The 22,548-nt window shown below is 34.7% G+C and overlaps 1 protein-coding gene across 6 annotated transcripts in view; it reads right to left on the reverse strand.

Moving 5' to 3' along the window:
* Positions 1-5,976: 5,976 nt before the first annotated feature.
* The window catches only part of HCAR (coenzyme F420 hydrogenase family / dehydrogenase, beta subunit family), a 218,961-nt gene continuing 202,389 nt past the window's right edge, over positions 5,977-22,548 (reverse strand). For all 6 annotated transcript variants that reach the window (XM_089798344.1, XM_089798342.1, XM_089798343.1 and 3 more), the window contains 6 exons: positions 7,690-7,769; positions 7,372-7,441; positions 7,168-7,225; positions 6,715-6,779; positions 6,343-6,437; positions 5,977-6,168 (listed from right to left, as the gene is read on the reverse strand). In XM_089798344.1, the coding sequence (XP_089654470.1) occupies positions 6,078-6,168; positions 6,343-6,437; positions 6,715-6,779; positions 7,168-7,225; positions 7,372-7,441; positions 7,690-7,769 (459 nt within the window). In that variant the 3' untranslated portion in view covers positions 5,977-6,077. The remainder of the gene's footprint in view (positions 6,169-6,342; positions 6,438-6,714; positions 6,780-7,167; positions 7,226-7,371; positions 7,442-7,689; positions 7,770-22,548) is intronic.

Here is a 22,548-nt window from a genome sequence, read left to right on the forward strand (position 1 = left end):
CTCGTCAAAAAGGTCTAAGAACCATGAGTTCTATTCATACACCCTTTACTGAAAGGTGTCATAATGTGACAAGCACATCTGATACTTGCAGGATGCTAACAACCGTGTCACTTCTAGAACCTCAAGTGTGGTTGATTTGGCTAATGACAAAGAATCTAGTTTTTATCCTATAGACAAAGAGCTTTATGGGGAGAAAATAATTCTCCGCAGCTCTTCAGCTATTACAAATTCTTCAAATGGTTCTGAGTCTTCACAGTTGCGTTCAAGTGATTGTGGTTCACCCACCGAGAGCATTGCAAATATTTCACCTAAAGAAATACTTATTAAAGGTGAGAATTCAAGAACTACAGTGAAGGCAACATATAAAGAAGACATAGTTCGATTCAAACTTCCATAAATTTATGGATATTCTGAATTATGTGAGGAGCAGTTCAATTGAAACAAATTATCAAGTTATATTTTATTTGAAAGAAAGATCAAAATGGGATAAAGTGTATCAGCAAGTTGAATTTCACGTAAGAATCTGATCACAAAGAATCACTTATATCGGAAGGTATCTTTGGGCAAGAAGGATAACTATAAAGATTAAATGATTTATATGTTCATACAAGTCTAAAAATCAAGTTCAAATGAAGCTTTATATTTAAGGTACATGTCAGAAGATTACCACAATGATATGAAACTAGAGTTTGAATTTAAGAAAAAATCGAGTCTGGAAATAGTAGAAAATACTTATGTATGGAGCATGTTTTTTGGTAACAGCAAAAAGTAGACCCAACAAAGGCTCATACCAATGAATATGGCGTCCAAAGATAACTCCAAGAGGAAAATATGCAAGCTCATGAAGCCGTCCAAGCTCATAAAATGGTGTCTCACAAACATTCAGATCACAGGTTCAAAGCAAATCCGCGTCACAGCAACCATGAGGAAACTCGCAATAAAATATGGTGAGCTCACACCAAAATATGGTACAGCATGTGCCCAAATACACAGATCAGAACCCACGGCTAGAGTAGCAAATACATGGCACCTCAATCACCATTGGACAAGAAAATCCGTAGTTCAAGACCCATATGGATGAAAAACAACCGTAGCCGTAGCTCACAATAATGGAGCCGTTTTACGTAGAAAATCTGCATGATAGATGCCCAAACAGCAAGAACAATGCTCATGAGAAAATGAAAAATACAGCAGAGACCAGTCATGTGGCTAGGGTTTGATGAAAACCCTTCATTCTTCCCCACACAAAGAGCAAACAAAACACAAAAAATGCCTTTTACAAATGCTTTGGACGTATTTCATATTTTGCCTTTGCTATTTTTAATAGGATTTCGGGTCCAAGCTTAGACATTTGTTAACTCCATCTTTATTTTGTATAAATTATTATATGCATTATGCCCATGTCATTTATTCAATGCATATAATAGATTTATTAACAAATGAAGATTAGTAAAATATATACTATAAATATACATATATTAAATAAATTATGACTATATATTTATCTAATATATATAATACTTATAATATATGTTCAATATTCCCTTTGTTATATTTAATTAACATTGATGTGTTTTAAATAAAAAAAATTAATAATATTAAAACATGTAAATATTAATTAAATATAATTAAAAAGAACTTTTTGTAAAATTAATAAATTAAAAGGCTATAATTATAAGGCCTTAAATTTTATTAATTAATTAAAGGTAATTAAATAGAAGTTTTAAATGTTTAAATGCCTAAATGCAAAGAGAGAAAATGGGAATGCTATTTTTGGAATAGGGGGACATTTAGTTCACAGGAGGTACTCATTGAGGGTAAGTTCAGTTCCAGTTCCACATGCAGCTTTGTGAGTCATGTGATGATATTTTTAGCATCTTATGAGGCCGTTGAGATCAGTGATGCATGCAATTCAAATTGAGGGCTTATTTAATGCATATATTGCATAATCTGGAGCATTTTCACATGCTATTTCTGAGGGTTATTCAGTATATCCGAGTTTGAGCTTTTTGTGCATGATTTTGGAGAGTTAGAGGTAGTTTTGAGTTATCCATCAATTGGGCAAGTGGTTGAGTGTATTTTTCAGAGGCTCCTTCATTGTTTTCATCATTTTTTGGTGATTTTTCCTAGGCATGATTTTGGGATCCGAGTTAGGGTTGTTTTTCTATATATTGTATTTTCACCTCATTATGGGGACCTTCTTTCGGATTCAAATTTTTTGCAGATTGCAGATTTTGAGTTGATTGCAAGGGCACTTGTGATAGAGATTTTTTCAGCATTGATTATAGAGATACAGTGGTTCCTTATCATAGATTCTTGTGCAATTTTATGAATTCTTTGTTTTAATGTTGTGTTCGCCTTCATTATAGTTACATTCCTAGTTGCAAATTTGAATCGTGATACATGTGATTGCAAGTCTATGTTTGTGATTATTGTTTTCTTGCAAAAAATTGGTGAGACTTAGATATCCCCTTTCAAAGCAGGAGATCCCAATCCTTACATAGAAACACTTTTGTGATTCTGTGATTGTCTGATATTGTGAATCAATTGTCTTTTTCGTAGTTTGTGTTGAAGTAATCAAAATTACATTAATAATCATTGGTGTATCACCTCACTTAGATTAGTTTTAATCATTCATTCTTTCATTTCTTACCCTTATCTCGAGTACAATTTAGGATTAGGTGATGACAACTTAAGAACCAGCCTAGCTTCCGTAGATTCTTCTTTCGTTTTAGGACAACCCACCACCCGAGAGAGTTTTCGTTGTTTCACAGGATAGCTTGATTCTACATCTCGCTAAAGGCACAAATCCTAATTGACAACAGAAACAAAGAACACAAATTGAGAGAACAAAATATGGACTCCTTATTATCATCACAAATGTGAAATTACATAATTACAATATGAAAACCCACATGGGTGCCTTCCTTGCAACAATCTGCAAGACACAGTGGCTACTATCACCTAAAACTATTCTAGATAACCTACAGGCCTTCCTTATATAAACACTTTTACCACCCAGGAAGGTTCTAAACACTAAGTCCTAACCCTTGAGGCTGACCAACCTCATATTATATCATTTCATTATACTTTATTACAAAGAATCGACTCAAGACAATTTAAAAATTATATTTTTGGATGGGTCCACTTCTCAAGACCATAACTAGTAATCCATTAACTTAATGAGCTATTATAAAGCCATTTTGGAATCCTCGACTAGTGAGCTACAATGGCTGATTGTGTAAACATCTATTAGTTGAGGTTTTGCCTTATTTTGAAGCCATTTAGGCCTTCATCATTGGACTTGAAGTTTGGATAGCCAAAATTTCATATAAAAAATCTACAATGATTGCATTGATACATATGATATGGAAATAAAACTCAACCAGAATGCTGATATGTCAAAGATTAACCTCCATATATGAGATTAGAACAATCTACTTACTAAAATTAGCAATCTCCCTCAAATAGAAACTATGTATAGGAATCACCCTTATTGAAAACACAAAAACCTGAAAATCTAGAAATAGAAATATTTTTTGGGTGATGCAAGATTTACCTTACACTTAGGATGCTCCTACATTAGAAATTTATTCTCTTCAACAAACTGGGCATTCAAAAATATTAATTAGACTGGATATAAGTAAAGCCTATGATAAGGTTAATTAATTGTTCCTCTATAATTTGTTGCAAGCCTTTGGTTTTTCCAAGGCTTAGATTGGTCTAATTTTTGAATGCATCTCTACCAAAAAAATTTCTATCATGGTTAATGGTTCACCCAAGGGTTTCTTCTCTCCTTCTAGGGTATTGAGGCAAGGGGACCCAATGTCTCCCTTTCTCTTCATCTTAATGTTTGAAGCTCTTGGTAGATATTCTTGTGTAAATTGTTCTAATCAATCACTATAGGGTATCTAATTATCAAAGGATAAAGATCCATCCACTCACACACAATTTGTAGATAATACCAAGTTGTATGGTGAGGCTAGTATCAATGAAGCTAGAGTTATTAAAAGAATCCTTTTCAGCTATATGTTAGTCTTAGGGAAGGAAATTAAATTATCCAACTCTCAAATATTCTTCTTTAATACAAAGGTGAGTAAACAATAAAAGATAAGAATATTGGGATAGGTACATTTCCTTATAAATATCTTGGTGTTCAATTGGAAGTGGGTCAGAAACAATCTTTGAGTTGGGATAGTCTCCTTGAAAATGTTAAATCTAGGATGTAATCATGAAAAGGAAAATGGCTCTCACTAGTTGGCATAATTAGCCTTCTAAAAGAAGATCTAACTAGTATTCATATTTACCAACTTTCAGTTATAAATTTACCAGTACAAAATGGGGATAACCTGAACAAAATATTAAAGGATTTTTCCTGGCAAGGCAAAAAGAATAAGCATAAAATATCTTTGATGACATGGGAAAAATATTATAAACCTAACAGAGTGGGTGGCTTTGGGATTAGAAATTTTAGCTAGAGCACTACACAAACATTGTAAACATGTCCACCAATCCATATATCCTAAAACACCAATGTGAAGCATTATCCAATCTTGTCATGACTATTACTAATAGTCTTATTGATAACAAACAACAAAACACAACTTGTACCTCTAGACTTCCATAGACTTCAAATAGGGCAATGGAACATTCACAACCCATACATTGCAACACAAAAACTATAATTTGTCAACATCATTTTAGAGGAATGTAGAGCATTCTCCCATATGGACTTCAAATACTCTTTCTTGCATATTTCAACTTCTAATTGTTCCATGTTCCAATTATACCTCACACCAACTTGTTATCACCAGCAAACATAAGAACATGTAAGCATACAATATAGCACTTCAAATATAGATATTCTTTCATGAACATCTTATCTTATTGTAAACAACTTGTTGTTACATACAATATTGAACACAAACTCATGCATTTGCATAAAGTAGGTTAATACTAAACACAACTCTCATTTCTCTACATCGGGTACACTATTAATGTCACACACTTCTTGATCAGTTGACATCAATAATAATGTTAAGCTCAGAATGCTAATAAAAGAAAGGCCTAATATCCTTGCAATAAAAAAGGAGACAAATGTTAATAATGGTTGTGAACACTTTAGGAACTCAACCCCTAAAAACTACACCCTTCATAACCCAAGTGATAGTGATGCTTAAGAAACTCCACGCACAACAAACAACATTTTGTCAAGCTATGATACACCAAAAATGTTTGCTCCACAACTAAAAGAGAAGAAATTGACCTTATCAAACACCTTCAAATTCATAGAAGATTTTGTAGTAGGAAACTCCTACACAAATGCAACCACAGAATGTTCATTTATGCTCATGGGACTATACGGGAGAAGAAGCCTCTACACAAACACATACTTGAACAAAAGTAAGAAAAAGCCCCTCCATCATTCGTTAAAAGAGGCCCTAACCAATCACCAAACACATTGGTAGTAGGAGAAAAGTTATGTTGTTTACAAGCAATTGCAATTATCCTCACCCTTACCAGAGATTCAAAACACACTCACCGTCCCCATCCCAACTACCATTCCAGTTATCATCCTCATTTACCCATGCATCTTTGTCATCATCCTCCCCATCCATAGTGTTAAGTTCTTCCTAGTCAAGCCTTGTTCAAAGACTTTCTTCCCAATTTTGGCTTTTTTTAACTAGAAAAACATTATATATTAAATATGCTTTTAATATTGAAGCACATGTTCAAGGTAGGCTTCAAATTAATTTAATGTCATTTCTCTGAATTTTATAGTTGTCTAGAATGGTTATAATAGGTAGAAAAATAATAAATTTAATGAACATAAATAAGCTAATTATTATTTTTTATAGTGAATGATAATGAAATATATTATAAATAATAATCATAAAAGTAGGAGAAACATAAATTTAAAAATAAACTTGAAATCAATCATACATTAATGTTGTAAAAATAATAAAAACTAACATGTACAATAAAACAAGAAAAGCTCTATTTATTTAACAAAGTTATATATGTTTACATCGTTTAAAAATAATTTATTCTCACTTAAGCATTTCTTATTTCTTAACTTATTTTTTTAAAAGCAGCCTATCAATTTCTCCTTTGATGTTGTACATGTCAATAATTTTCTTTGCATAAGAGGGAATATGCCTGTCAGCCCTGCAACCAAGTAGAAACAATTTGTTGAGGTTATAACCTGCCACAATTCCATTTTGTTAGGCATATAAAGCCGCCTTCTCAAATACTCCAATTATTTTGTAACCTTAAAATGAAAATGCCCACAAAGTTTGTACACTGTTTTTCAACGAAAATTGAGGAGAGCAGATGACCTACCTTTGCTTGCCCCAGCTACGGCATACATGCAAATAATTACGTATTGTATGATAATCCAGGGAATATCGACCAAACTCTAGACCTTTGGGTCCAATCTGCCACAACCAAGAATGAAATCACTCTCATAGTAAGCATACCTTCCAAGACAACAACATTTTGCCAAAAAATGGCACTATGCCAACTGAGCAGGTTTGCTCTGGTATCGGTACATTTGAAGCCTTAATATAAAGCATTTTTCATGCCAAGGTATCTCAAATCTACTTGTTAGTTTCACTGTAGAAGGTGTTTCTCTCCAGACGGAGATTGGTTTTTACTATGGCACAACTAAAATTATCTAGAACAAAATCAATAAAAAAAGCAGAGTATACTCACCAAGTTTAAAAGAAAAGCAATGATGTTCCCAATTAATCTGGGAGCTGGTTGGGAGTTTCCCTTTTCTGCAAAGAGAAAGGCGATAAGTTCATAATTGCACAGCATCAGCACAGCATTAATATAGCCACAACAAGATAAAAAAATGAAACAAAAGATGCCAAGTGTCAGCTAAAAGGAACACAGATGCTAACATCATGTATGACAAGTTTATTCTAACCGTCAAAGAATAAAACCGAGGTCAACGTCAGAAAAAACATAAGCGAATCACAGATCATGCTTGGCATGGTAGCCAAGGAATATGTTGGAAGCTAGTAATCTGGTGGTATGAACAAATGGTCAACATTCATCCTAAAATGAATTTGTCTAATACAGGTTTTATATATTTCTATCCATAATTATCCACTGTAATCGTAAGGTGAAAAGATTCAATTGAAGAAAAAGGCCAAGATATACCAGTTTTTGCTTTGTCGTCAGCTTTAACTGTTTCCATAACAAATGACTGTCGCCTTCCCTGTACAATACCAATCAAAAGTTACGAAAATACAACTTTCTAAATTGCATTTGCATACTAAAATGAACAGACTTCAGGAAACACAATGCACTAGGCATGCTCACAGCAAAAGGAAAATCAGCAACAAACAAAATCATTTAACATACATTGCTGACAGTGGGGGATATTTCCAAGAGGTCACGAACTAAATTAAGCATTTCCCTTCCTCTTCTATTCCTGCCATTAAAATAAATGACTAACAAATCAAATTCTAGCAACTTCATATTCATGGGTATATTTCCTCTCTATAAACAAACACCAAATACATTTGATATTTTCAATAAAGCATTTTTTCTTCACTTCTGTTCCTATCACAGAGATGACTCAATCAACAGTTAGGAAATAATTAATTTCTACTCTGTGGATATATAATCAATTCCCTGAAAAGGTTGAACTTGAATGTAGAAGCCAAAGAAAAGACTTACCGAACTGTTATATACTGAGGGTGTTGAGTCATGGTTACCCCTGGGTATTTTGGCACTCCCATGTATCCTACAACTAAATCCTGTAATTTTTGTCAATTCTAGCACATTTGACAGTATGTTAGAATAAAAAATATTTGTAAAACCTCAGTTCCATTTATTAGACTAGCAATTGAGAAGACCATTACAATAGGGACTATTTTAGACAAATTTACTTTAAAATTACCAGGCTAGAGACTTGTGGACTCAATTTGCTATAGAAAGGAATGCCCTGGGTTACTCTGTAATGCCCTGCAATTTTTCACTTTCCTAAATAACAATGTTGGGGAAAAAAACAAAAGAATTTTGTGTTGATTAAGGATCATGATTATCAATTGAATTCTACCTACCTGAATAATAAAGTTTACCTGATTAGCAAATTCGAGCACGGACTACATTGCTAATCAGGGTCTACAGACGGAGAGCATAATTACTCGGAAAGATAATCTTGCCAAAAATTGTCTTTTAAAAGAAAAATTATACGTGGATGAGACACATAGCCATATTGGGAGCATAAACATCTATGATGAATACATCGAGCCAGTACAAGAATCATAACAAGGTAATGTGGTGGAGTCAGAATATTATCACGCTTTCTGGGTCCTTTTGGCAATTGTTTCTATTTTCTCTGATAAAGAAGTGCGCTGCCTGGTTTGTAAGAATAGCGGAGAAATCATGGGTGGGGAGCCAAAACAGCAAGAGCCAAGTGACTGTGATGAATGGAAGAGCGAAAACAAGGTCTGGGTACAACTGGAGAAAGGTGGGGTTACGATTTACCTCCAAAGGCCTCATGGCTTTGAGCCTTAAGCAAGGAATGAATTTTTTAAGGGCTGGAAAGAGCATATTGCTACCATGTACAGAATCACCTTTCCCCTTAATATGAAGTTCATCTCTGAGATATCTGGATTGCCAAACAACATGAACAAGTTTTTCAAGGAGTGGAAGACCACTCAGGAAGCTCTGAGAAAATTTCCAGAGGACAAAGCTGAAAAAAGGGCCCTTGTTAAGGTAGGTAGTTTTTTCTCCAATAAGCAGATCAAGCCGTTATGGCGAAGTGTTCTCAGCTTTCTTAGGGCTTACTTCACCTTAGATGGGAGAAAAAAGAGGGTTCATTGTTTCAATTTCGTTTTTCTTAACCACTTCTGATATGGCAATAGGATTTCATTTCCTTACTATAATCTGATTCCTTGAGAAAAGCATTGTTAGTCATAGGAAGAAATCTTCCCACCCAGCTCTCCACGAAAGCCTCATCTTGTTGTTTGCAGACTATTGCAAAGCTAGGATCCCTTCTGTAAAACCAAGGATTAACAAGGGAAGCGGGTCGACTAGTAAGGGTAACACCCCATATTCAAAGGAAAAAGGTGTTGAAAGTGAGGATACGAGTATGGATATTGGGGACGATGACAATGCCACCTCTAATGACTCGCAGGAGGATAGAGTTTCTATAGATATCTGGGGGGGAGATGGTGATGGGATGGACATGGGAGATGAAAGTGAAGAAACCTACCTGTGAAAAAGCTCAAAATGACACCTAATCCAGTTATTCCCACCATAATGGGTAGAAAGGAGAGGATGGTTCGGAATGAGAAACAAGGGAAAGGTAAGGAGAAGGATTCCCAGCCGTTGACTAGCTAGGGCAAGCGATCTGATGAGCTTGGGCAAAAAGCTAAGGATGATAAAGATGAGACCTCAAGGATCAATATTGTCAGTTACTCGGGATTGAATTCTAAGCACAGGCCTGCAGGGGAGAAGATGAAGGATACCCACGGAAAGGATTATGTTAGGGAACAAGGAATCAGGGTTGGATTAACTAACATTAAGGAAAAGCTAGATGCATCTATAGCCTTTGACAGGTGGGTATATCATGAAATCATTTCCATTAGGAAGGCAATGGAGAAGCTGGAGAAGGATATTCAAAATGAGATGGAGGCTAGGAGAAAGGTGGAGGAAGACATCCGGACCCAAATGAATGAGATAAAGAATTTTATTGATGATAGCGACGGGAAAATTCAAAATCTCGTGCAAAATCTTGTAAGTAATCAAGGCAGGTCAAAGAAAGAGGGCATTGAACTGAGCAATGACCTTACTGGTAAAGATAAAGAGGATCAAAACGACGTGGCTAGTGGACTTGGAAAAAGAACTTGGGGACGATTCAACAAAATTCCATGTATTGCCCCAAAGAACATAGAGCAGGATCCAAAGGTTGAAGAGGTCCAAGCTACTAAACTCCTTAAAGAGTTGGCCTAGCTCTGGTACTTGTGTTTTATCTTTTTGTTGCTTTCTATTTGGTCTGGTCTACAGATTAGGTTTTTTGCTAGTTTTAAGGTTTTTGTCTTGTTACATTTTTACATTGATTATATCTTGTTTCTAGCATAGTTTTAATTCTGGACTTTATTGATCTATCTTGTTTTTTGCTACTATTGAGTTTCGGGTCCCTATAAAACCAGCTTTTACCATAATCCAAAAAATACAGTTTACACTAAGAATGTTCTAATTTTAAAAGATGAGGGACAATATAGTTTCAAGGTTACAAAAGAAAAAATCTCAAGTGCATTGAAGAGAACCCAATCTTGTTGAAATCCTAGCTTCAAGGATGTTTCCCTTTAATCTTCTAATTGCACCTGTCCTATACACTAAAGGTCTCTCCAAGAAAACATCCAAGATTCTTCTTAAAAAGGATCTCTGTTACACATTCAAGCCCTTTTGCAGTCTAAGAAATTGTAGTTGTTGTCAATCAGGATTGTGCCTATAGCAAGATGTAGAATCTAACCATCCTGTTGAAACATAGGAACTCTCTCGCGTGGTGGGTTGTCCTACAATGAGAGATGAATCTCCGAAAGCTAGGCCAGTTCCTAAATTGTATGTGGCAAAAGGGATAAGAAGTGAATGACAAATAATGAATACTAAACTAAATGAGGTGATACACTGATGATTTTGTATGTAACTTTAATCAAATCAACAAAAATTATGCAAGATACAAATGATTCACAATACTTAGACAAACACACAATTACAAAAGTGATTCTATGCAAGGACCTGGAATCTTCTGCTTTGAAAGGAAAAACTAAGCTTTACCAATTTTCTGCAAAAAGGATAAGGACACAAACAAAGACCTATAATCACATGCATCAAGTTTCTAACATGCAATAAAGAATATAACCTAAATGAAGGACGAACACAACATAAAAGTAAAAAATCCACAATATTGCATGAGAATCAATGAGAAAGAACCACTGAATTTGTATAACCAATGTTGAAAAACCTCTAATACAAATTGCTCTTAAAATCAACTCAAAATTTGCGATGTGCAAAAATCTGAATCCGAAAGAAGATCCTCATAATGAGGTGAATGTTAAATAAATAGAGCTCATAACCCTAATTCGGATTTCAAAATCATGCATAAAAAAAAGGTCAAAATTGATCCAAAATATGAAGAAGCCCCTGAAACCTACTCTCAACCACCTGTCCAACTGATAGCTAACTGGAAAACTGCCTCTAACTCCTCAAAATCATGCATAAAACCCTAACTCAGATTTCAAAATCAACTCAGAAATATAGCATGCAAAACTCATCAAAAATATGCAAAGTATGCATAAAACAGGCTCCCATAACGAACTGCATGCAAAACTAGCTTTAATTGCTCCATATATTGCCAAAAATAGCACTAAAGTACTCCATCACTGCATGGAAAACTAAAACTGCCCTTAACCAAGAATGAACCTTATGTAGCGTTTAGTTAACTCAAACAGTCTATCTCTGCTAAAAATAGAGCTCTTTGCCTTTACTAAAAGACATAACTGAATAAACTCCCAGCTTTATATTGCTTCAATTTCTTCTTTCCCCCTTTTTATAATAATTAACAATAACAAAGGCTTTATAATTATAGCCATTTGATATATCAATTTTACAATATTTATACAAATATTCTTCTTTTATTATATTTATCAATATTAATGTATTTAATAATTAATATCATTTATTAAACTAAATTTTAAACATATTAATATTGATAAATATAGTAAAAGGGGGGTATGATAAAGCATTTTATAAATTTTTGTATATATTAAATGATAAAAATAGAACTTCATTTAAAATGTATTAAAATTTATAAAATGCTTTATAGCTTTAACACACTCGCTTTACATAGGGACCTGAAATATTATGCAATGTGGTGAAGGCATGAATAAAATGTAAAAGGTACAGTCTTTTTGGGCATTCGAATGCTTTGGGAGTTAAAATATGAGAGAAAGAAAGAGATAAGAGTTTTCAAACCCTAGCCGCCATGAATCTGCTGCCATTTCAAGGGCTCCATTTCTTCTCCTTGCGAGGGTTTCTTTACTGCTTTTTCCATTCTATAAATGCCATTTCTGCTGGTGTATTTGGACACAATGACTTCTCCATTTTGTGGCTTAGTGATGGTTGATTTGCTGATTACGTGTCTCTATTTCTTATAGCCATAAGCTGGGTTCTCTATTCTCATGGCTCCATTTCGTTTTTGAAAGAGGGGAAATCAGCTACAGCCCTGAGTACTTGGAAAAAGGTTGCTCATTCTCCCTCATGCAAGGCTATTATTACGTGAGCTTCATGCTTGATGTCGTGATTCATATTCTTTGCTCCCTGCTCACATGCTACCATGATTTCATGGGTTTCTTGCTTTGTTACGAGTCTATGCTGTGGATTTCATCGCCATTTCATGGTTCTACATTTCTTCTTCTTCACTTGCCATGAGTTATGGTGATTTCTAGGTTTCCTGTAGTGAGCTAGCGGTGCTATTTCGTGGATTTCCTGATGTAAGTTATTTGCTCTCCATTGCTTTGCTGGTATTTCTTTTCAATGAGCTATTTGCTATAGATGAATGTTTATATATTTGATGTTGTGAGCTGCTTTCTTTCTAACTCGTGATTCCTCCTCCATTTTTAATACCTATCTCTGGTCGTCGTGAGAGTATATTTGATAGTTTTGCTGTTTAGTATTAGACTAGTATTATCTTCATTTTCTGCCATATAAACTGTATAAATTGCTAAGGCTGATTTGTTTCTGTCTGCCATGACCTATCCATGTTGAAACATGAATTTCTGTTGTTGTTATACCTATGTGCTCTATGATGGAAATCGTTATTTGCTATAGCATCTTCTCCATTTCTTTGGCTGTTGTGCATGCCATGAGGGTTGTATTCTGTCTTCAATAAACATGATAGCAGCATCCCTGTCCTTGAGTAATTGCAAGCAATTTGAGTTTATCTTTTCTAATTCTCCTTGGTTGAGTTTGAAAGACTGAGAAACTATTTTGCTCATAATGGCAAGAGAGACTTTTGTTTACAACAATCAATGACCCAAGAGTAATGAATGGCATCTCAATGCTTTGTCGCCGCTTGGTATTTGATTCTTCTTTTATCAGATCTGTCATTAACATATGGGATGGTACTATAGTAAGAATCCTCTTTTCTCCCTTTGAAGTGCCTTTGATATGTTTTGCTTCCGAATATTGTATTGAAAATATTCTTGCTGCTACCATGAAATCTGCAATTTATTTCCCTGCATTCTATCTCATTCACATGTATGCTGAAATCTATGATGAGATAACCATGTCATTGTTATGTATTTGCTTCGCACTTTAGCCATATGGTATCACTTCAATGTGTCATGTACCCATGAATGTTTTGAGGAATGGGAATATCTGATGCATTTTACCTCATGTACTAAATATCTGATTTTGAATGACAACAAACATCTTTTTGTTTATGCTGTAGCCTTTTGACATTGCCAATGATTGTAAGCATGATTGTAGCTGCCTTAGTGCATATGAAATTGAAGTTTATTAATTACCATTGTTTTCCGAAGCTTTCTTCTGTATGTGCATCTATTCATACTGAGAATGGGGCTTATTTGAAACTCTAAGAATCTTTAATGTTAAATATTACAAGCAGATGTAAAATTCAGAAAATGTTGCTCTCAAAAAATCACTGATATCTCCTTTTCCTCTGTTTTTCTAGGGATTCTGCCCACAATGCTACCTAAATCACCCTATTTTGGTCATAACCCAGAAATCGTTTGTCTTGATTCCTTCTCAATCGTCCAAAATATGCCTCGCAATATGACTCTAGCTGATTGCAACTCATACTCTATTTCTTCATGTAGTCATGGATTAGTCATTCATTGCGCTCCTTTAGTAATTTCAGTTGAGCTGAAAGGTTTCATGACAAATTATCATGTCCCTTCGATAGCCAATCTTTTAGAACTCCATTAATTCAGCTGGAAGGTCCCATACCTGTAGTGTATGTATGCCCATTCAATGGTCTCCCCATGTCTTTGGTCTTCGCTTCTACATGATTTGACCAAAAAGTTTCACACTTGTAATTTATGTGTGTCCCTTCAATAATCTCCTCAGTCCTTCTGTCTTTGCCTCTACAAATCTTAGTCGAAAGGCTTCATGCATATAATTTATGCAATATCTTTCAACAACCTCAAACTTCATACCTATATCTGCACATGAAATAAACTTATTAGCATAAAATCTATTTTGCTTTCAGAAATCTCTCTTGCCTTCACATCTTTTAATGTAGTTATATAAATAATTACATTGTTGGAGCACTAAGTAGTGTAGAGATAATTGGAATAGTTTTCATTGCTCAATGCATATATACTGACCCTCCTCTTCTTGCATTTTTTGCAAGTCTATTCTTAGATGGAGATGTGGGCTCAAACCTTCTTCAACATTTAGATCAACGATCCTTCCATTCAGGCAATGGAGGTCTTTTCCTTTATCTTTTCAGTACTTTTTTGTTTATACAATGTGTTTATTCAGATATTATGTTAGGAGCGGAGAATGTTTGTGTGGTATGTGAATGTATTGTACTAAAAATTGTTTAAAATTTGAACACTTTGTACCTTATCAAAACAATTTTGAATATCTGAATAAAATGTACTATTTTGGTACTTGTATCTCGAATAAAAATGATCAATTTTTCTTGTTTATTGATTTTTGTATTTTACTTTTTGCATCCATTGCATTATGTAATATGTATGCTTAGCAACTTAAAACACCTAGCACAGTATAAAGGCAAGCATAACATAGCAATTTAGGAGGTATGTTAAATTGGTAACAGTAGTAGGCACCCTTATCCTGATTTATTTTTTGTTTGTTCTCTAAGAGGAAACATTAAAATTTCAGCTTGCAACCCATCAATATCCTTTGCTTTATTACTTGCTAGATTCTTTATCCGTTGCTTAATATCCTCTACCGAGAAAAGTTCAATAGAGGTGCTAATTCTGGGAGGCGTATTTCTATCTTGGATTCTCTCATAAAGGAGTTTTGCATACTCAAATCACTAGTTGTCCATAATATTGTTTCTCATTTTCTGCTTCTTTTGTTGTAATTCTTTCAAAAACCTCCTAGGATTGTGCTTGCCCAAAGAGATTAGCTCTTCTCTTTTTGTCGTACAAACATAAGATCCTCTTCAAAATAAAATTGTGTGCCTTTGAGCATTCCTCTCAGCTTTAGGATTGCATTTTTGTCTTCCACATCTTTTAGTGTAACCCTTATGTGCCTAGATTTGTTATTATCTGGTTTCCTCCCTATCCTGGCTGCCTGTTGGATATTACCTGACCACCTTATTTGATCTTTCAAAAAGTCTCTCACTAAGATATATGTTCTTTCATTTTCCCCAAAATCTTTGAAACCCTTGATTATGAAATTTGCTTCTATACTTTGTTTGTCTTTTTCTTCTATTAATTGTTTCCTAATTTGCTTTTCTATAGTTTCCATTTGTGCATTTAATGGAGTCCCATTTACAACTTGAGCCCAAGATTTGGTTGCCTCTATTTGCTCCCTTAAATTATTTTCTCTCCCTCTCAAGTCCTCCAATGCTTATTGTATTTCTTCCATATGTTTTTTATCGCCCTTATCCAATGTCTTTGCATCTCCTTTGCTTGTTTGTTTTTGTATACCTCTTGTCTCAAAGCGAGTAACTCTTCTTGCCCTCTCTCCATAGTGTTCCGCAACTTTGCAACTTCCTCTCTAAGCATCTTGTTTTCCTCTTCTAATCTCCTGTTAGCTTCTGTGATTTCATTCATCCATGAATATCTGATTTGGTTCTTTGTTTCTCTATTGTTAACTTGTTCTTTCAACAACATCAGTTCGTTCACTTACAGTTCAGAGGACCAAAGAAGTGGGGAGGTTGTAGGGTTGTATGTGCGTTGATGGTTACGTTATCCATCCTCCTTTCCATCTTCTCCTCAGCTATAATGCCAGCTTTGGTTTGCACTATCTTATTGCCTTAAATGAAAAAAGCCTCGTTCTCCCGTTTATCCCTTTCACCTTGTTCATGTTGCCCAATTTTATCTTGAGTTACTTGTGAGGTCATATTGTAGTTGTTTTTAACTATCTTTGGAAGTATTGTGAGTAGTTTCTTTTTTATGCCTCATCTTGCATATTTGTCTATGTCGAAAGATCCCCTTGTATTGCTTTGCATTGACCATAATTAATCTTTCTTTAATCATCACTCCATTTCCATTATTGAAATCTGCCCACTGCTACAAATTTGAAGTGTTTTTTCATCAACACTCAATTTCTTGAAGTCAACTTTTTGTTAAGAAGAGTTGCTCCTGCAACGTTGGCTCTTGCACAGTCTTAGGCAACTGAGATTGAAGATGAACAGATAATTGCGGGAAAAAATCGTAAAGATGCTAACCGATTTAAGAACAACGCCTTCCCGGAATCTTCTTCATCGAGTACATCTAATTCACTGGTTCAAAAGATAGCAAACAAACTTTCTCTCAAGAAGCAAATATCTCAATTTTCATTTGCGACACCATACAAGGATATTCCAAGGTGAGCCTATCCTAATGCTACAAATAATTATGCAGCTAAAAATCAGAATAATTTTCCTCCATTTCTGAAGATGCTTGCGCTCGAAGCGCCACCAAGTAACACAGCTAATGGTTACTTTGAAGCTCATCCAATCAATGATAATCAAGATGAATATTCTTCCGAGAATATTGTTCCTCTATATCATGATGACTCTCAAGCAGCTGGCGACTCTACTATTGGGTACATACAATACAATGATGTAGATCATGAAATTGATTTTGCACAAGCTTATGTGGTTATGACATGTTAACAAACCAAGTTAGAAGAGGCTGAAAAGAAGTTGGATATTTCTCAAATGCCTGTCGCCATTGCAAAGAGGGAACATCATTACCTAGCCTAGCTAATGATCCAGCTAAAAATCAAGTAAGTGCTAATCAAACTGTTCTTCAATATAGTATTTCTAAGTCCAGTATGCCTAATACTAGTATTAAAACTCAGGCTGAAAATTTCAGTTCTTTAGTGAATTCTTTCCAAGCTTTTGATATCATAGACCATGCTAGGAAGACTAAAATTCAGATGTTTGAGGTGGAATATCTCCAGGCCTGTCCGGATCAGCTGGATAGACTTACTAAAATTGTCAAAAAATCCCAGCCTACCCAAATTCATTTGGTTGCCCTTGAAGTTAAAAATATGCCAAATAACTTGGAAATCATTCCATCCTCAAATCCAGGAAAGATTGAACCTTTCTATCTTTCTCTCTTGATCAATGGCTACAACTTAACCAACTATGTCATAGATTCTGGTGCCTCTAATAATGTTATGTCAACCAAGGTTGCAGATGCTTTAGGTTTGACTTTAACCAAGTCTTTTGGTAGCTGTTATTCTATGGAAAACAAACAAGTGCCCTTGAAAGGACAAGTTAAACATGCCTAGTTTGCTTTTGCGTCTTTCCCAGACAAAAAGATAAAAATGACTATCTTAGTTGTTGATGTACCAGCCTCCTATGGGATGTTGCTTAGTCGCAATTTTTGCAAAGATGTAGAAGGAAAACTCAATATGGATATGACTGAAGCCAGAATACCAGTTAAAGGTGTTATGCAAAAGTTGTACCCCAAAAGAGAAACAAAGTAGGTGGTAGTCAAGTCAAATGATCCACATGCTCAAATTCTTTTTAAATCACTTGGAATGGGTAATTACTACCTACATGTTGATGAAGTATCCGAGTTTGCCAAAGACTGAGTTGATTTTGTAAATTCTTCACTACTATCAAACACTGAAAAATTTGTTGATGCTATTGAAGTCATAGAAGAAGATGTAATTCCTAAGGGAGTTATTCCTTAAGATGAACCTATGGATTGTTTTAAAGATGAAGAAATTCTTTCCAAAGGTGATTCCACCGATTCCCTTGAATGGAAAATTATTCTGAACAAAATCGGAGCAAGTTCAAGTAGTTCTATTACTGTTTGGATTATGGAATTTGATGGTAGTTGTGCTTCTATGGGATATACTGCTAGAGTTGTTTTCTAATCTCTTGATGGTGAATTTTCTCTTTTTCTTACAAATTGTAAATTCCTAACACCAATAACATTTCTAAATATGAAGCCTTGATATTGGGGTTAAACATGGCAGAAGCTAGATGAATTCAAAATTTGCATGTAAAAGGAGATGCTGAGTCGGTAGTATGTCAAGTCAAGGGTCAATCTCAAGCGAGAAACGATCGACTTAGACACTGCCATGATTTAGATTGGGATTACATCAAATTGTTCAAATATTTCAGTGATTCCTAGATAATTGAATGATAGGGCTGATTCACTAGTTGTTTCAACCACTCTGTTACTTCCGCACCAAGATTTTGAAAACAATATTTATGAAATACAATTAGTTTGTCAGCCAAGTATTCCAGACAATTGTGAACATTGGGTAGTGTTAAACGATGATACTCACATCATCAATTTTCTTGAAACAAAGGAAGGTTGAGATGAGATGTATTTTGAAGGAAGTGAAAATGCCTTCAAAGAAGTGATTTCTCAGAAAGATCCTGAAATTGGTCATGAAGTTATTCAGCTTAAAGGGAATAAGATTCCAAAGGGTTTGGTTTCCTTGGAAAAGGTTTCTGACAAGCATGATAGGTATGTTAAGGAGCAACAAAAGATAAGGACGAGATCTATGGAACAATATGAGAAATACAATATTGGAACTAAAGAAGACCCAAAGCTGGTTAACATTGGTAATTGGTGTAAGGAGGAAGAGAAGGAAAAGTTTATCGCCTTGCTTTGTGAGTTAAGATGTTTTAGCTTATTCTTATGAAGATCTCAAGTCTTTCCGTCCAAAAGAAGTACAACATGATATTCCTCTTAAGTTTGGTGTAGCTCCTTTCCACCAAAAGTAGAGGCAATATAATCCCAAGATTTCAGGTACCATTTTGGTTGAAATTCAAAAGATGCTTGAAGCAAATATTATTTTTCCTATTCATTGTTCATCTTGGGTAGCTAAAATAGTTCTTGTTAGAAAGAAAAATAGAGAGATTCGCATGTGTGGATTTTCGTAATCTCAATCAAGCATCTCTGAAGGATAATTATCCACTGGCAGTCATAGACCAAGTTTTACAAGTTGTTACTGGTTCCGAAATGTTATCTATAACAGATGGCTTTTCAAGTTACAATCAAATTGAAGTTCATCAAGATGATCAATAGAAGGCGACATTTACTACCCCATGGGGAACTTTTGCATTTAGGTCGATGGCTTTTACTCTTATCAATGCTGGAGCAACTTTTCAACGAGCAATCGATCTCTCTTTTGATGGTTTGATCAACGACAGTATTGTTGTATACTTGGATGATTTGATTGTTTATTCCAAAAAACATCAAGATCATTTCTTTCATCTTTGACAAGTTCAAGAAAGATGTAGATAGCATGGTGTCTCTTTAAATACCAAAAAATCAGTTTTTGGTCAGATGGAAGAAAAAATTCTAGGACACATTGTGTCAAAAGAAAGTATTAAAATTGATCCATAAAGGATACAAGCAATACAAAGCTTATCTTTACCGTCAAGTAAAATAGCTGTTCATTCTTTCTTCAGGATGGTGAATTTTCTTAGAAGGTTTGTACCTGATTTTTCTAAATAGACTTGTCATATTGTTTAAATGATGAAAGGAAGAATGCTTTCCATTGCAACCAATAAGGAAGAAAAGCATTTGCAGAAATGAAGGATGCTATAGCCCAACATTAATCTCGTATAGCAACTGAAAAGGTGACATTCCAATTGCTCACTTCAGAGTAATTCGATCTGCTCATAAAGTATCAAACAAAGCTTTGTGCCAGGTTCTCTTATTCGAATCAACCAACTTCTTAATGATAGTTGCTAGATTCTTGTTGGTTGATTCTGCTTGACCATTGCCTTATAGATAGTAATCAAATAATACCGTGATTGAAATAGAATTCAATGACCTCCTTGGAAGAGAAAGCCATTGTATTATCTGCAACAATCTTATTTGGAACACCAAAACATGAAATGAATATTCTGCTTTAGAAAGTCATAAATTATTCTAGTTGTAGAACCTTTCACCGGAATTGCTTCAACCCACTTGGTGAAGTAATATGATGCTGCTAAAATATGAGTATGACCCTCACTTGAAGATGGATTAATAGTACCAATAAAATCAATTCCCCATTGTTGAAATGGTTCATCGATCACAATTGGTCTTAATGGAAGAGCAACAAGTTTCTACTTAGCAACACACTGCTGACATAATTCACATTTCTTTACCCATTCAAGCATCGTAAAAAAGCGTGGGCCAATAATACTGTGCTCTCAAAATCTTATGTGCAGTGACAAGTGCTGAGAAGTGTCCACCACATACCTGATTATGAAAAGAATCCAAAAGTCGTACTTGCTGACTTTTATCCACATATCTAAGGAATGCTCCATCCATTGCTCACTTGTAAAGACCGTTTTCCCAAAGAACAAAACTCAGAGCTTTTAACTTGACAGTCCTCCATTCTTTGTGTATCAAATGTAGAGGACACTCACCATAGCTCAAATAGTATGCCATATCGGAGAGTCAATCATCCATAGTACTAATGAACAAGACAATAGAAAGAGAAAAAGAATTCTCATTTTCTACCTACAAGGGTTCATTTTCAGCCATGAGCTGACAAAGTCCTTTACCACGAACTAACTTGGTAGGACGTATCTCCATATCATACACCTGAATCTTAGCTATCCAATTTCCTCTTTTAGTAACAAAATCCTGTTGAGTCAGAATAGTATTGACAATCATATCTAGAACTAAAGCAATGATATGAGAATTCAAAATATAGAACCTAAAATGCTTACTACTTTGACAATAGCATAAGCATGTTTCTCCATTTGACTATATTTTAATTGATGAGCCTTAAAAGGACAGCTCATGAATGAAATAAGTGATTCAATACTTACATTATTTCTCTGCATCAGAATAGCAGAAAGAGTATGTTCTGAAGCATAATTGTGCATAATAAAGTTTTTTGTATAATCGAGACATACCATCAAAGGAGCGTGTTATTGCATCCTTGATTTTAGAAAATGTTTTTCTTCCTTCTTCGTTCCAATGGAAAGCATTCTTTCCATTCATCATTTCAACAATCTAATGAGTTTCTTCAGCAAAATCCGATACAAACCTTCTCAGAAAATTCACCATTCCAAAGAGAGAGTGAACAGTTGTTTTACTTGATGGTAAAGATAAACTTTGTATTGCTTGTACCCTTTCTAAATCAATCTTAATACTTTTTTTTGACACAATGTCTCCTACAAGTTTTCCCCCCATTAGACCAAAAACTAACATTTTGGTATTCAAAGACACACCATGATATCTACATCTTTCTAGAACTTGTCGAAGATTAAAGAAATGATCTTGATTTTTTTGGAATAAACAGTGAAATCATCCAAGTACACAACAATATTATCATTGATCGGACCATCAAAAGCAAGATACATTGCTTGTTGAAAAGTTGCTCCAACATGGATAAGACCAAAAGGCATCCGCCTATAAGAAAAAGTTCCTCATGTGGTAGTAAATGATATCTTATACTGATCATCTTCACGAACCTCAATTTGATTATAACCTGAAAAGCCATCCAACATTGATAAAATTTCTAAACCAATAACAGCTTATAAAAATTGGTCCATGATCAGCAGTGGATAATTGGCCTTGAGAGATGCCTGGTTGAGATTAAGAAAATCCACACATATGCCAATCTCTCCATTCTTCATTCTAGCAATAACTATATTAGCTACCCAAGACGAATGATGAATAGGAGAAATAATACCTACTTCAAGCATCTTTTGAATTTCATCCAAAATGCTACCTGAAATCCTAGCATTGTATTGCGTCTTCTTTTGGCAAAAAAGAACTATGCCAAAGTTAAAAGGAATATCATGTTGCACTTCTTTTGGATGGAAAGACTTGAGATCTTCATAAGAATAAGCTAAGACATCTTTGTATTCACGAAGCAAAATGATAAACTTTTCCTTCTCTTCCTTTGTGCACCAATTACCAATGTTAACTAGCTTTGGGTCTTCTTCAATTCCAATATTGTGTTTCTCATACTATTCCATAGATCTCGTTCTTGTCTTTTGTTGCTTTTTAACATATCTATCATGCTTGTCAAAAGTTTTTCCAAGGAAACTAAACCCTTTGGAATCTTATTTCCTTTAAGTTGAATAACCTCATGACCAGTTTCAGGATCTAGCTCAAAAATTACTTCATTCGAGGCACGTTCACTTCCTTCAAAGTACATCTCATCAAAATCCTCCTTTGTTTAAGAAAATTAATGATCTAAGTATCATCATTGAACACTTGCCAATGTTCAAAATCATATGAAATACTTGATCGATAAACCAATTGTATTTCATATATATTGTCTTCAAAATCTTGATGTGAAAGTAACGGAGTGGCTGAAAGAACTAGTGAATCAGCCCTATCATTCAGTTCCCTAGGAATTACTAAAATGTTGAAAGCATTGAACAATTTGATG

The sequence above is a fragment of the Cupressus sempervirens genome, chromosome 8 (assembly GCF_028749045.1).
Source record: "Cupressus sempervirens isolate cs-2001-9-10 chromosome 8, ASM2874904v1, whole genome shotgun sequence".
Classification (NCBI taxonomy): domain Eukaryota; kingdom Viridiplantae; phylum Streptophyta; class Pinopsida; order Cupressales; family Cupressaceae; genus Cupressus; species Cupressus sempervirens.